This window comes from Cyprinus carpio, chromosome B5 (genome assembly GCF_018340385.1).
Source record: "Cyprinus carpio isolate SPL01 chromosome B5, ASM1834038v1, whole genome shotgun sequence".
In the NCBI taxonomy this organism is placed as follows: domain Eukaryota; kingdom Metazoa; phylum Chordata; class Actinopteri; order Cypriniformes; family Cyprinidae; genus Cyprinus; species Cyprinus carpio.
This window is the reverse complement of record NC_056601.1, coordinates 10,244,026-10,258,988: the sequence shown is the minus strand read 5'-3', so window position 1 is coordinate 10,258,988 and position 14,963 is coordinate 10,244,026. Positions and strand designations below refer to the sequence as shown.

Genomic DNA, 14,963 nt, shown 5'->3' with positions numbered 1-14,963 from the left:
ACCATTCAATTTAATTTGCAGTCAACATATGTATTGCTATTATTTCATTGCATTATATTAAATAGTGACAAATTCTTTTTCTGAGGCTCTTAAAAGCATGAAATGAACTTTTCCCCTATCATGCTTTTGCATCACTGCTAATGATAGTTGCCAGTGAGGAGTCAAATTCAGAAAAGCATAGTAGCATACTCTCTACTATTTAAGCTATTACCATTTCCTGGTGTTCAAGATTAAGTAGTCACGTGGCATTTTTTGCTCAGGTGATTGGCTTTGAAAGTACTATGGTCCGGTGAGCAATGATTCAGATGCAGCTCATGTACTCTGACATCAACTCAGAATCACAAGCACTTTGGTCCCCCGAGCAGAGGCGCTCTGATCCTCCTCTCACTGTTGACTCATTGATTCTCGATCCAAAGAACATTAGACAATTTCACGGAAAACTGTGTTTAAAAAGCGCACATAACTATTGCCTTTTTTTTTGTGCCCCCGCTGATCTGAATTCTCATTAGACGAGTCACTGGAAGCTGAAGGAAAGTGTCTGTACTTAAATTGTGCTCTTGGGAGGCTTAATGTGTCTGAAAGCATTTTACCACTTTACTTTTAAGGCCTTGATGTGTCTGCTGGAGCCACAGGTGTGGCTTGTAATGAACCTCAGTATGGAGCAGACGCTTGTATGCAACTGTGTGCCAGTGAAGGGGAGAGTGTTTTCTATAATCAGGGAAAAGGATCGCTCTTTTGGGAACAGAGACCAGTAAACTGAGAAGCGCCAGCTGCCTTGGAAAAAACCTGTGCAAAATTATATTGGCTAACCTACAGCTATATTCCTTTGGTCATTAAATTAGCCTTGGCCCAGTTTAGCTATTTGCTATTTTGTAACCATCCAGTTATCTAGTCTTTGTGTTTTTTTTGTGTGTTTGACTCTCTCTTTCTCTCTCTCTCATTAGGCTCCCGTCCACGGGACTGTAGTGATATATATGCTAGCGGTCAGAGAGAAGACGGCATCTACTCTGTTTTTCCCACTCATTATCCCGCTGGCTTTCAGGTCTACTGTGATATGAGCACGGACGGAGGTGGCTGGACGGTGAGTCACATTATCAAACATGCATATTTGCTTGTGTGAGTTGGTAGTATTGCAGACCTTCTGAAGAGTGATTCATTGGTATTGGTGGTATCACACCAAAGCAATGCTTTTATTTTATTTTAAAGGTGAATGAAATAGGGGAAAAGGAATGCAGTTCAGGGGTCTTGATACATGGATTTACGCACATGGGGAAAATCAGCCTCCACAAAGAAAATATGTGATGTCAGATTGCCCACTTTGTTGATTGAAACTAATCTGAATATTGAGGTGGGCATGTCCTACTAGCACAAATCGACTCGTGTACACTTGCCAACACAAACTTTAGGGATTTACCCCAAAATGAAAATGCTCTTATCATTTACGCACCATCATGTAGTTCCACAATTGTGTGACTTTCTTACTTCTGTGTAACACAAATGATGTTTTCAAAAATGTAAATGAGTTTTTCTCTATACAGTGAGAGTCAATGGGGACCACTGTTTTTGGACCCCAATGATCTTCATCAGTCAGAATATCTTCATTTGTGTTCCTCAGAAGAAAGAAATACATACAGATTTGGAACAACATAAAGAATGTAAATGATGACAGACATCATAGGCATGGAACAACATGTGTGTGACAAAATGACAGGAGTTTCTTTTTTATGTGAACTATCTGTTTAACAATGCATACACAGATTTCTCAAAAAAAAAGAAAAAAAAAAAAGATTTATTCAATCCATTATATCGGCCTTTTTTTACTCCCTAATATTGGGATCGGTATCAGCAAAAAAAATAAAACTTATTGTTGGGCTCTATATCATTGGTCTATATGTAAATATGCACAGTTCACAGAACTGCAGAATTATAAGTGACACATTATAAGTGTTTTGAGGACGTGAGAACATGAGAGAGAAACAGTAGGAAAGACAGTTTCTTCAGATGTGGCAGCAGCACAGATGGTTTCTCTCTGCCCTGTTCCAGCAATCATTGAGTGTGCATGGGCATATTGGAGTGCACTGTATATGGAAGAGAGTAGAATCAGTGGCATCATAGAATGAGAAGGATAGAAAGAGAAAGATGTTGAGAGGAAATGGCTTGAGGCGAAAAAGGGTGCATGCAGTCTGTCAGGCTATTAGTTCTTCATAACTGTCCCACTTTCTGTTGCTCAAGAGACTGTTGCAACTAGAAAAGAAGACATCCACAGTCATAGTGTGTGTGGGGTGGGGGGAGTTGTTGTACTGGTGTTTGTGTATATTGAGGGGAGACTAATGAAATGTAAAAATGAAATGAGCCAAAGAGGCGAAGAACAAGATGAGAGAATGAAGAGATTTAGATACACTACCTTCCAAAAGTTTTTGCGAAAGACATTAATACTTATATTTAGCAAGGACACATTAAATTTATCAAAAGCAACAGTAAAGACATTTATAATATTACAAAAGATTTCTATCTAAAAATGTTTTCTTTCTGAACTTTCAATCACCAAAGAATCCTTTTTGTGACCAAAGAACTTTGATAATAATACTACATATTTCACCACCGGATCAGCATTAGAATGATTTCAGAAGGATCATGGGACACTGAATACTTCAGTAATTGGCCAATGAAAATTCAGCTTTGAAATCACAGGAATAAGTAACTGAAATATCAAAATATAATCAAATATAAAACAGTTATTTTAAATTCTAATAATATTTCACAATATTGTAGTTTTTAATCAAATAAATGCAGCCTTAATCTTTTAATGGTATTGTTAATGCAGAATATAAGTATTTTCACTCAGGCTATCAAACTTTTGGAGGCAATTTTGAAAGCCAGTTTATATATACAGGGCTCCAGACTGCGACCAAATGGTCGCATTTTGCAACCATTTTTTCGCACCGCATTGCCCAACTCATAAGCACTGCCATTTCTGTTGCATTTGAGAAACATCAAATGGCAAACGAAATGAAAGTGAAACTAAACCGTGCTGCGCAGCTGAAACGTAGCGCGGTTTAGCTTCGCTTTCATTTAATTTGCCATTTGATGTCTCTAAAATGCAACAGACAGCTCAGGAGACAAAGGTGATTTCGCGACACTGTTACTGCACAGATGCAACAGTGCTGCGAGATACAGCAAGAAGCATTTGAATTCGCTGCACAATGATAAGGTTGCTGCGAGATTTACTGAGAAGCATTCAAATTCTGCACAGAAATCTCTGTTATAAACAGCGCTGACATATGTCAGGAAACCAGAAGCGATAATTTTAACTGTAACCATGGTGTTGTGGTAGAAATAGTCAAATGTATTACATAATTCATTTTAGGGTTTGTACCTTTTGAGAGAGAAATTCAAGCACTTTTCAGTGACTTTCAAGCATTTCACACAACTGTTTCCAGCACTTTAAGCTCTAAAATGATCCAGTTTGAATTGTTATTTTTAATGGGATGAACAAAATATACTTTGTGGTAAACAAACACTTATGTAAAATGTAAAAAAATATATATCAAATCACAAACGTAACCAGTAGACAGCAGCATAGCAGCACTTATTGGCTTATTAGTCATTCATTTATGCTTTTTCCTATATTTTGAAATTATAAAATCACTATTATAAAATATAAAATCATCAAGAAATCAGATTTTGTCAGAATTATACACTTTTTTGTGAAGTAAGAAAAGTCATAAACTTTTCTTCAATTTGCTACTAAATCACACATAATCACTGAAGTTGGTCAGTTACATATGCTAAATGATACATTTAATAAGAGTGGAATATATACATTTTTATGTACATAAAAAGTAGATTTTGCACCTGTTACTGTTGTTAATAAAAGTACATTTTGTATGCATCTTAACTCAAGCTTAGCGTTTTACTGTCAAATCTGTATAAACAATAAACAAGAAATAAACATGAAATGTTATTAGTAACTGCAGTTATTAATGCAAAACAATAGTCATTTTATGATTAAATCATCTTTATTTTGAATACCACCACACACCACCCCCAAGCGCTACCAAATCTGCTCCTGGCGCCACCATCTGTAGAACTCAAATGTTAGTCTGGAGCCCTGATATATATATATATATATATATATATATATATATATTATATATATATATATATATATATATATATATATATATATATATATATATATATATATATATTTATAAAATGCTTTAAAAGTTTAAAAGGAAGTAATGAATTAGTTTTGATATTGAAGATGGCTTTAAAATAATGGTCCAAACCAAATTAATGAATTTCTTAAAATTGTTAACAACAGAAAAATATGTATGCAATAATGTGACATTTGAAAAAAAAAAAAAAATCTTAATGTGCTCTCACAAAAACCTAGAACCTGAAAATAAATTAATTTATGTATGAACTAAGATTGTGTTCCTCTAGTATAAAAAAAGTATATGTCAAAATGTATTTAAAATACATTTATTTCATACTAAGTATACTTCAAATCTATTGACATATTTATTGACATATCAAAAGACTTACTGATTTAAAAATGATAATTAAACTTTATTTGGAGTAGGCCTATTTCTTTATTGCACAATGCACATTTCTTAATACTATGCCTAAAATTAATCACAATTAATAAGGATTGCATGGTGTCTCTGTAATATCAGTCATTAAATGCAAGATATTTAAAGTGTACCTGAAGTATACTACTTCCTCAGCACTACTTCCACACAATTAAAGTGCATTAAGCATAAAATTATTCCAATTTAGCACACTTTAAGTTTACCAGTTTAGTATACCAAAAGTGCAATTGCAGGGTATTTTTTATTTATTTTTATTTTTTTAAACATAAATATGTAAAATAAATTTGCAGTATACTTAGCACAAAATAAATATATTTCAAATACATTTAAGTAGCCTATTTTTTTTTTTTTACTTGGGTCTCTCAACTCATAATGACCTTTATTTCCATTCCCGGCTTTCGTTTACAGTTACTCTGAATACATCTTTTGTCTAGTTAACTGTGTGTATGCAGATATGAGCCATAATTGCGGGCTTGATCTGCTGCTTTTGTTCCAGTACTATCATTTGTGATGTTTAGTACAAAAATGGGTCATCCTTTTTCACCGCTTTAAGCTTAAGCAGCCCTCCAAAACACACACTGCCTTCCTATTACAGACTGCAGATCCACAGTCACTACACAGGGAGTTTAGGATGAATTCCACCCACTCAGATCCATTTTTTTTGGACATCTAGTAATTCTTTGCATCTGTTCGCAAAGTCATGTACTGTCCAGATGACGTAGCTTACAGTGAAGCGTACCACCGATACAACAAATTGAAATTGAAATGGAAGAATTTATAGACTGAGCCACTTTGAGCCTGTGCCATGACCTACAGCTTTGCTTTAATATCAAAATGAGAGCTCTCAATCCTCTCGTTCTTTACTACGCATTGCCTGCCCTCGTCCTTTTGTTGCCTCTTGTTTCCATTTCGGCAGGGAGCATGACAGAAAAGAGAGAACACTTCTTTTTGCCTGACACCGTGAGCTCCTATAAATAGGAATGACACTTATTTCCTCAGCATTAATGCTAAACAGAGAGAGAAAAGGAGCGGAGATGCAGGTAAAAAGGTACCCATTTCTTTGGGTAAAACCAAACAGAGTTGTTTTTTTTAATTGGTAAGTCCAATTACATGGCTACTGTATACACACAGAATAGAAGTGTCATTCAAGAAAGATGTTTCACATCTTCTATTTTGACTTGATCATGCATTACAGGCTCATTCTGTGTGACTGTTTCGTTCCCCCTCTGTTACCCATTCTCTCATACACACGTGCAAGCACACATCTATGCATTCATGCATGCAAAAAAAACCACACAAGCTCACACACATTATCACCTGTGGTGGCGATATTCTGTATTCCGTTCCTGACCCCCACTCTGCCCTGAGATAATGTATTCCACTATTATTATTTTATCTGCTAAAAGGAGTGGACTAAAAATGAGCACTCTATAAATAATTTATGGGAGCAGATCTATTAGAGTGCTACGTGATCCGGCATTATCAAATGGTGCTTTTATCAAAAGTACCCACAACTCCTCTCTGAAATATTAAAAAAGCACTAAGACCTGAAATGTAAAAGTTTTAGATTGAAACTCAATCTAACTGGGTGGGGAGGGGGCAACTTGTTTTTCTTCTCTTTCTGGAAAAAAAAATGGTTTCCAATGTCTGACTGTTTCTTATTGCTCATTCATGTTTCATAGCCCGGTTGTACATTTCCAAATGTGTGTTTTTCTTTGTAGGATGAAGTCTGTGCCACAGGTTTGTAGATTGGATAAAGTAAGCCTCCATTTTGGTAGCATGCTATGCAGTGTAGGATTTATGTTATCCAATTAGGTTTTGAGATTAAATGATGGGTTAGAATTCTAGACGCAGAGAAATTGAGACATATGGACATAGAAAATAAAGCATAGCAGGAGAAAAATGTCAGACCATTGATTTATTGTATTATTTTTAACTGAAAAAGATTGTGCAGACCTGACCTTTTGGAAATGACCATCTTTAATGGTAGATAAGTGTACTGTATATGTGTGGTTTAAGCTGTTAAATGAAACATTTTGTCCTGTTTGGGAGTACACACATAAGTAAGAATCAAGCATTATATTTTACATTAAAGTTTTGTATGTAAATATTAGGGAATGTATTAAGCACTATGAAAAAAATAACTAACAGTGGTGTTTTTATTTTATTTTATTATTATTTTTTTATTTTTTTTTAATGTACAAAGTTTAAATGTTGTTAAATTTTTAAACATGTGTCCCTGGACCACAAAACCAGGCATCAGTAGCATGGGTATATTTGTAGCAATAGCCAACAATACATTGTATGGGTCAAAATTATTGAGTTTTCTTTTATGCCAAATATCCTTAGAATATTAAGTAAAGATCATGTTCCATGAAGATATTTTGTAAATTTCCTACCGTAAATATATCACAACTTAATTTTTAATTAGTAATATGCATTGCTAAGAGCTTTAAAGCTGATTTTCTCAATATTTAGATTTTTTTTTTTTTGGCACCCTCAGATTCCAGATTTTCAAATAGTTGTATCTCAGCCAAATATTGTCCTATCCTTACAAACCATACATCAGTGGAGAGCTTATTAATTCATTATATATAAATTGAATTATGAACTGTTTATGTTAACTATTATTATTATTGTTGTTATTATTAATTATTATTAATTTACAGCATTTCTTAATCTTAGTATATGTAGAAATTAACATTGGGAATAATTGATAATGTAAATGATGTTTCATGTTAACTATAACAGTTAATTTATAAATATAGCCTACTATTTTTAGTCATAGTCTGGTTAGTTCATAATGCACCATTTAAGGTTAACCTCTAAAAATTTTACTGTTAAAGTATACAAATGTATTTGTATATGTAGAAATGACCATTAATCAAGGTCACTTTAATTATTGCATTAACTAATGATAATGTATACAACCTTACGGTAAAGTGTTACTGAATCAGGCTCCGGTACACTGCCTCTCTCTCACAGACACGTTCCCTGTCTTGCTGTGACATATCCGTGGTAATGATGGACAATGACAGTCTCTAAATCTTCAGATTAAACATCAAACATGATTCTGTCTATCCCAACTGATCACTCCATACTAATCCAGTAATTCCCCTGTCCAGAGCAGGAAAAGAAAGATGGTTAAGGAGAACAGAGGGAGACAGATAAACGTAAGAATTGACAACAGAGGAGAATAGTAACAAGGCAAAAGGAGTAAGCAGGCTGAGAACAAAAGAGTGGCTTTTAAGACCAAGCTTCATAAGTGTGCTGAAACAGCATATGTTCCCATCCCTGCCGGCTGCATTCTCACACCTCCCTGTGAATGTGATCATGTCAGAGAAACATTAAGCTGTATCTCTACAGCCATCATTTTCTTGCCGCATTCATTTATTCTCCTTTTGTATCCGTCTGGATCTATCTCTCTCTCGCCATCATAGCATGAGTCGTTAGAGGCGATGACTACTGCCATCCTGATTAAAACCAGACATCTGTTTTGAGTGTCTTGTAGGCATGGGATCTTGCCCTCATGATGCAATCAGCCTCACCGCCAAGCACAGATTAAACACTGATCACGGCGTAGTGTGGAAAACCGGAAAGCTGGTTTAAGCTTATCCGCTCATGTTTTGGTGTGTTGAGGTCTCCACACACTTATAGTGATGTAGGGGATAATGTACGGTCAGGTGTGATCATCTGGAAATAAGCCCCGGCAGGGGGATCAGGGGGATTATTTCGCAATAATGGCCAACTAATTACAAGCCAGGGGCATCATGCACTTTTTCTTTTATTCCTGACTTACTCTGTGGCATTTCAAACCTATTTGTCTTTTAATTTTAATTCTGCCTCTTCACATTAAAATTTAAATTGCAATCTTGCATTATCTATGCTGCCTCAGTTCAAATGTAATTCAAATTCAGGAACTGAAGGGGTGCTTATTTCACAGCCGTTAGCCACATTAATCTCTTGATTGATTGATTGATTGGTTGATTGATTGATTGATTGAGTAAGCCCTGCACTTGACATGCTTAGAGGAAAAATAGACAATGTGGCTACAATTTAAAAATGGGGACCCATGACTTAACTATTTCTCTCTTTTTAGGTAAAAAAATGGCCATGTTGTACTAATTTGTGGAGTTGTATATGATTTGACATCATTATAAGATTAGGGAATGAATTGGTACAACATAGCTACAGTTTGAAAAAAAAAATTAAGAACCAATTGTGGCCTCAAATTAATACGCTGTGGGAAGAAAATCTTAATTTGCGGCCATGATATCTATTTTATTCCTTTATTTTATTGCCTTTTTTTTTTTTTACGTGTTTCTTGTTCTCATTTCATGTGTGGTGCTTTGAACTTGACACTTTTGCCACAAGCATACATTTAAAAAGTATTTGTGTATTTTCTGGTTGTCAGATGTTTGCTGCAAATATTTTTAGCATCCTTTTCCCCCCCAAATGCCACTTGGTGTGATATTTCTGTCTAATGCAATAAAATACCATGGCTAAAATACAAGTTCCATGGCTGCTTCTGTTGTAGTCAGTGTAGGTTTAAACCAATCATATGGAGTGTGAGCTTAAGCAGCTGTCTATTAAGTTCCTTCAGCTGACACTATCCTGGCAGTTAAATGCACACAAAGCTGTGTTTGGAGACACATGCATTGACTGTCTCATTGACAGATTGACAGACACATTGATCTCTTAATGACTACTAGCCATCCAAGACCTGAGAGGGAAAAACTGCCTACACTATTACACCTCCGCCATGTGCATGCATCTTCCTTATTTTGCAAGTGAATGGCAATAGAGATGTCTTGTGTTTCTCTGCTGCCACCCAAGGGTTCCTTGTCACTTGTTTAAGTACTCTGCAGTGAAGCTTTGTAAGACTCCAGCTCCTAGGGAGAGAAGCAGCAGTGCTGAATATGTTTTATCTGTAATCTTGCTGGCAGTAGGCTGATGAAGGCCAAAGTCTGTAGAAATCAGTATGTAATCCAGTGTTAGAGACATCAATAAATCAAAATGTCTTGTGCTATCTTTTGATTAGCCATTTGCTCTTGAACTTGAGGGAAAATCTACACACACGTTTTCAAGAGGACATTCTGATAAGATTCACTAAACTTTAAAATGAATACATTTTTCCAAAAAAAATAAAAAAAATAAAATAATACTGTGTGTGTGTGTGTGTGTGTGTGTGTGTGTGTGTATGTATATATATATATATATATATATATATATATATATATATATATATATATATATATATATATATATATATATATATATATATATATATATACTAAAAGTTTGAATGTCACTGCATTAGATTAAATATGAAATCAAGTGGCATCTGCTAAACAAATTATGTCAGAATAATATTTTTCTGAGACATTTTTTAAATGATTTGTAACCTACTAATCTCAAGCTGATTTTTAAAATTCACACAGGTCTTCTAGAAGAGTAGAGATATAGGTAACCTATTCATCACATTGAGAATGATTTATTTACTTTTGGGTATCAGAAAGTGTCCATATATAGTGTGTATTAAATTTGAACATTGTATCTACAGGTTTAACCTTAACAGACAAGTCTTAGTTATAAATAATGTTTTATTATTATTATTATTATTATTATTGATTTTGTTATTTTGTTTTGAAATCATATTGTATTAGGAATACAAAGGATTTGCAAGTGATACAATATGTAAGATGGATTCTCGCAATTCGTGAGACTGATTACTGGTCTACAATAACTGTGACGATAAGTAACATAGACAGATGGAAGTGTGAGGAATTCAAGATGAACGAATAGTTCAAACTGATAAAAAAAAAAGTGACTTTTTTTTCCTCCCTCTTACTGACAGCCCAATAAGAACAGAGCCCATATTTCAGTTATTTTTATTAAAGACGGGTGAATCTCTAGGCTAAATGTAAGACCAGGAAAATTCTCTAAAGTTTTATTGGACACAGCTATTAATGAAAACTAAATTATAATTCACCTTACACAAATTATAATTTTAACCGGTAAGTCATGACTTGGGTCTTCTGAATATTTAATCAATGGAATAAAGTCAGAACTTTAATAATGCAGGCTTAATTTTTCATTTTTATTCTCTGTGGAATGTAAAAGCTATAAACCCAAGTGGAACATCAAATGTCAAGTAGCACTTCAGGAACTGACCTGCTATAAGCAAACACAACAGAGCCCTCCTTGAGTGAGGACAAATCATTTTTGCTTTTTTATCATGTGCAAGAAAAATATATTGATTTCAGAAACGCTCTGTACTGAAGAACCACACAGAGCAGACACCACCACAGCAATGCCCTCAGCTGCTATAATCCTTCGGTGGGGATTTTAATTAAAAGAGAATTTTAATTAGTCTGGTCGGCAGCGACTGACATTTTGGGTGCAGTTTGTCGTTTGTGGTGAAATAGCACAGTCATGACACAAAGACCACAGGGCGAGATTCACAGATCACTGCACTGTAAGGGTTGCGGATCAATTACTGTAAACACCAGGGTGTCGAGAGACTAATATTATATGAGGTGACATCAAGCCTTTTAATCGTGTGAATGACATGAAACAGCTCATTGAGCCATCCTCTGACTTTTTTCCCACCTTAATAATAGATAGAGACTACAAACTAACATTTACATCATATGTGTAAAGTGAATTATTATTAATAGCGATGTGCGAAATTACGTTCATTTTTATGGTCCTACATTTAACAAATCTTTCAAGCTCCAAAAAGGATAAAAAGTAATTCATATGACCTAACTGGTGCATTCTTCATGATGAACAGAATGAAATTTATATAGACTAAACATAAAATATGGCAACACAAACCCCAAAGTAATGGCAAACATCTTTTCTCACTTCACATGATTAAGCATGGTGACATTTGAGGTTAATGTAGCCATATTTTATAAAGTTTATGTATCTGTGCATTGGTCATTGTTTAATTTGACGCTGAGAGTGAATTACATTATGACTTGCATTTTGACCTGTTCATATTCAAAGTGATTGTGTCGCTGTAGAAGATTTTATACCAATATACCACTCAAGCCTTTTGGAATTAATTTTAACTTTATATCTTTTTTTTTTTTTTTTTTTTTTTTTTTGGAGCTTGAAAGTTTTGATTTCTTTTGATTTTTCTGTATAGACAAAAACAACTGAAACTTTTTTTAATTATATATATATATATATAGTTCCATAGTTTTTTTTTTTATCTATCCCTTTAAAAATAAGGGAAACTAGCCACAAACATTTTAAGTAAAGGTGTAACATTCCAAATAAAAGGCTTTTTCTCTCTCTCTCTCTCTCTCTCTCTCTCTCTCTCTCTCTCTCTCTCTCTCTCTCTCTCTTTACCTGCATTTGTTGGAAAGATATTGCTTCATTCCTGAAAGCTGTTATGTGACAGGGACAGTGAGAAAGGGGTGGACCGATTCTGATTTCACCTTTAATACTATCTCTCTCGCTCTGTCTGATTTCTCTGACTCTGCTGACACTGTTGTTAGACAGTGATGGTCAATGCCCCTTTGACCTTCACTACTTGCCTGCCTTAAATCTGTGGAAAAAAGGCAAGATAATACCCAGGCATGATTGTATGTGTGTGTGGATGCATGTGTAATTTCAACCTTGACAGTTGTGTCTACCTCAGTTCTGTGCAGGCAGGGTTGATCTCCCAGGAGCCTCTAGGGCAGCTACAGGGCAGGAGTGATGCAGGAGAGAGCAAAACCTTTAAGATGACTGACAGCTGTCATCCTGTACTGGATCGACCCCTTTCCCTCCCCGTCTCACTTCTCTTTCTGAATTTCAACAGAAAAAAAAAAAAAAAAAATCCACCTGCTTATGAATTCAACTGATCATGCATTTGATTTTACTATGATTGTGTTTTACATAAACAGACATTCAGTGATGTAGTTACCCTTTGCATCTATATTTGACATAACTTAGAATCCAAAGAATCTGTTTTCTAGATTTTACAGAGTAATTAATGCAGAGTACACTGCAAATTAGTTGGTAAAAGGCTTAAAACTACTTCAAACATCAATCAAATTAAAGTAATTATCAGTTTTGCAAACATGTCAATTACCCGGAGGGATTACAGATAACGCAGAAGAACAAACACAGACCCCTGAGTGTTGTTTCTGATTACCATATTGCACCGAATGCCCTTCTGTGCCATAAAAAAACACATACACACACATAAAATCTCACACAGCCACAATCAAAGCCAGTGTCAGCGATTTTGACAGACTCATTATGGGCTGGCACATTTGAACTCTTTTATTCTGTGCACGTCCACTATTGTGCTTTATTAAGACGCATTGTCTTTAATGTCCTTCTTGCATAAAGTTGAACTCTAAATCAACTGTCCTCCTTCTTTGCTTGTTGTATACTGGCATGTTTTTATCCTGCAACAACCTGGATTGCTTTGTTCCAATATAAGATGTCGATTTAACATTTAAAGTTGCTGTTTTTAGTTTACTTCATGATTTTTACATGAATTTGTGAGTTCATATAGTTCAATTGCACCTGTCATTTAAGGAAAAAGGGAGACAGGCCAGTTACTGAGACATTCTGACATTCCTGTTCTATTTTTTTTTTTTCAAAGTGACACAAACAGGTTATATAGATTAAAAATTGTAAAAAAAAAAATTAAAAAAAATTAGTATAGTATGTAACTGTCTGTCTATACGCAAATAGATTACGAGCTCTGTAAGTTCTACTCTTTTGAGTCAGTCTTGACTAGCTCAAGATGTCATACTTCAAGAAATCATACTCCATTAAATGATATTATCCTTCAGATCACAATGCTGAGCTCTTCCATCATTGTGTTTGTTCAGGTCTCATATCAGTCTCTGCTGAGAGAGTTTAGTCATTTACACTTTTCATGGAGTTACTCTGAGGAAGAGCCCTAAAATCATACAGTAGGTCTACTTTTTTCAAAAGCACATGAGCTCACACACATGCATCATAACCCCTATTCGGATGGTAATTGTTTATCATGTGAACATACGTAAAAAAATAAATTGCATGGCACCTCAGTAATAAAACTTATGGATTCAAATGGTGATTTATTCACAGTGGAGAAGCAAGTTCTGTGATCCTTCGAACCTGTATGTATGTAACTGTAGGCCTATATAATACATATTTTAAAATTGTATTGCATACCTGTAGCTGCCATAATAATGAAACATTTCAAATGTTTATGTACTATTCTTCTCATTATTTTTTTGTTCTTAACAGCTTCCACTAGCTTCCACAAGTTCTGAAATATTGTTCTTGTAAATACTTTCCAGCATTTCAGTTTTTAAATCAATAAATATGCATTCAAATTACAGTGAAGTGCAACAGTTACCCTACCGTGTTCATTAGTGGTCAAAAAGCATTTAAAAACTGAATTTTGAATTGATGTCTTCTTGTAAACTCAGAGATGTGGATTAGGACCACATGACCTTGGTGTTTGTCAAAAAAAACAGACATTCTGAAATCGGATGACAATAAAATCACAGACTAACCCCTGTAAATTCTGAAAATCTCTCATGTCCTAATGTGAAACAATTATTGTGTGAATCAAGCTATACAGCAGAACACAGCATTACATTTTCCTGTTTTCAGACGTTAATTCATTGAACAACAACAACAACAACAACAACAACAACAAAAAAAAACAACTTAATATCCACTATCATGCAACCCAAGGTTTTGACACAAATATGTGGTTAATCAATATTCTGTTTCTGCTTTTTGTCAGGTAATCCAGCGGAGGGAGGATGGGTCTGTGAACTTCTTCAGGGAGTGGGACTCCTACAGGGAAGGATTTGGCAAAATCACCGGAGAGTACTGGCTTGGTAAGTTGTGTGTTTGTGTTTGTGACAGAGAGGAAGCCTGTAAGCATAAACTGTGATTTTTAAAATTACCCGTGTAAAAAGCTGCCAACACCTGTGCTCCCTCTCAACCACAGACAGCCAGACAATTATATCCTTTCCTAGGTGTTTCTACACATTTGTCTACATTCTTGTCTTGACAGAGATTGATTTTATATATTTTTTATTTTTTATTAAATTTTTATTTGTACCTTTTTGCATATTGCAATTATTTATTCAGTTTACTAACTCATTTCAAATTAGGAAAGTAATTTCGGAATGGTGCATCCTTCAAACCTTTTAGACCTGCAGAGAGTCTTACAGTCAGCAGTACACATCACAGATCTGTCAGGGTTAATTTTGCTAAAACGACAGATTGTGCATCATCCCTTAAATGCATTTATTTGTTGGTCCAACGTAGAAACTGAAAATCACTGAACTAGAGCGCTAAACGTTCATCTCCACATGATCAGTGGATGTGCAGCAGCAACTCGTTCCC

General features: G+C 34.8%; 1 protein-coding gene across 2 annotated transcripts in view; it reads left to right on the top strand.

Moving 5' to 3' along the window:
• The window catches only part of LOC109080057 (fibrinogen C domain-containing protein 1-like), a 75,407-nt gene that overhangs the window by 37,150 nt on the left and 23,294 nt on the right, over nt 1-14,963 (top strand). For both annotated transcript variants that reach the window (XM_042724243.1, XM_042724242.1), the window contains exons 4-5: nt 945-1,081; nt 14,353-14,449. In XM_042724243.1, the coding sequence (XP_042580177.1) occupies nt 945-1,081; nt 14,353-14,449 (234 nt within the window). The remainder of the gene's footprint in view (nt 1-944; nt 1,082-14,352; nt 14,450-14,963) is intronic.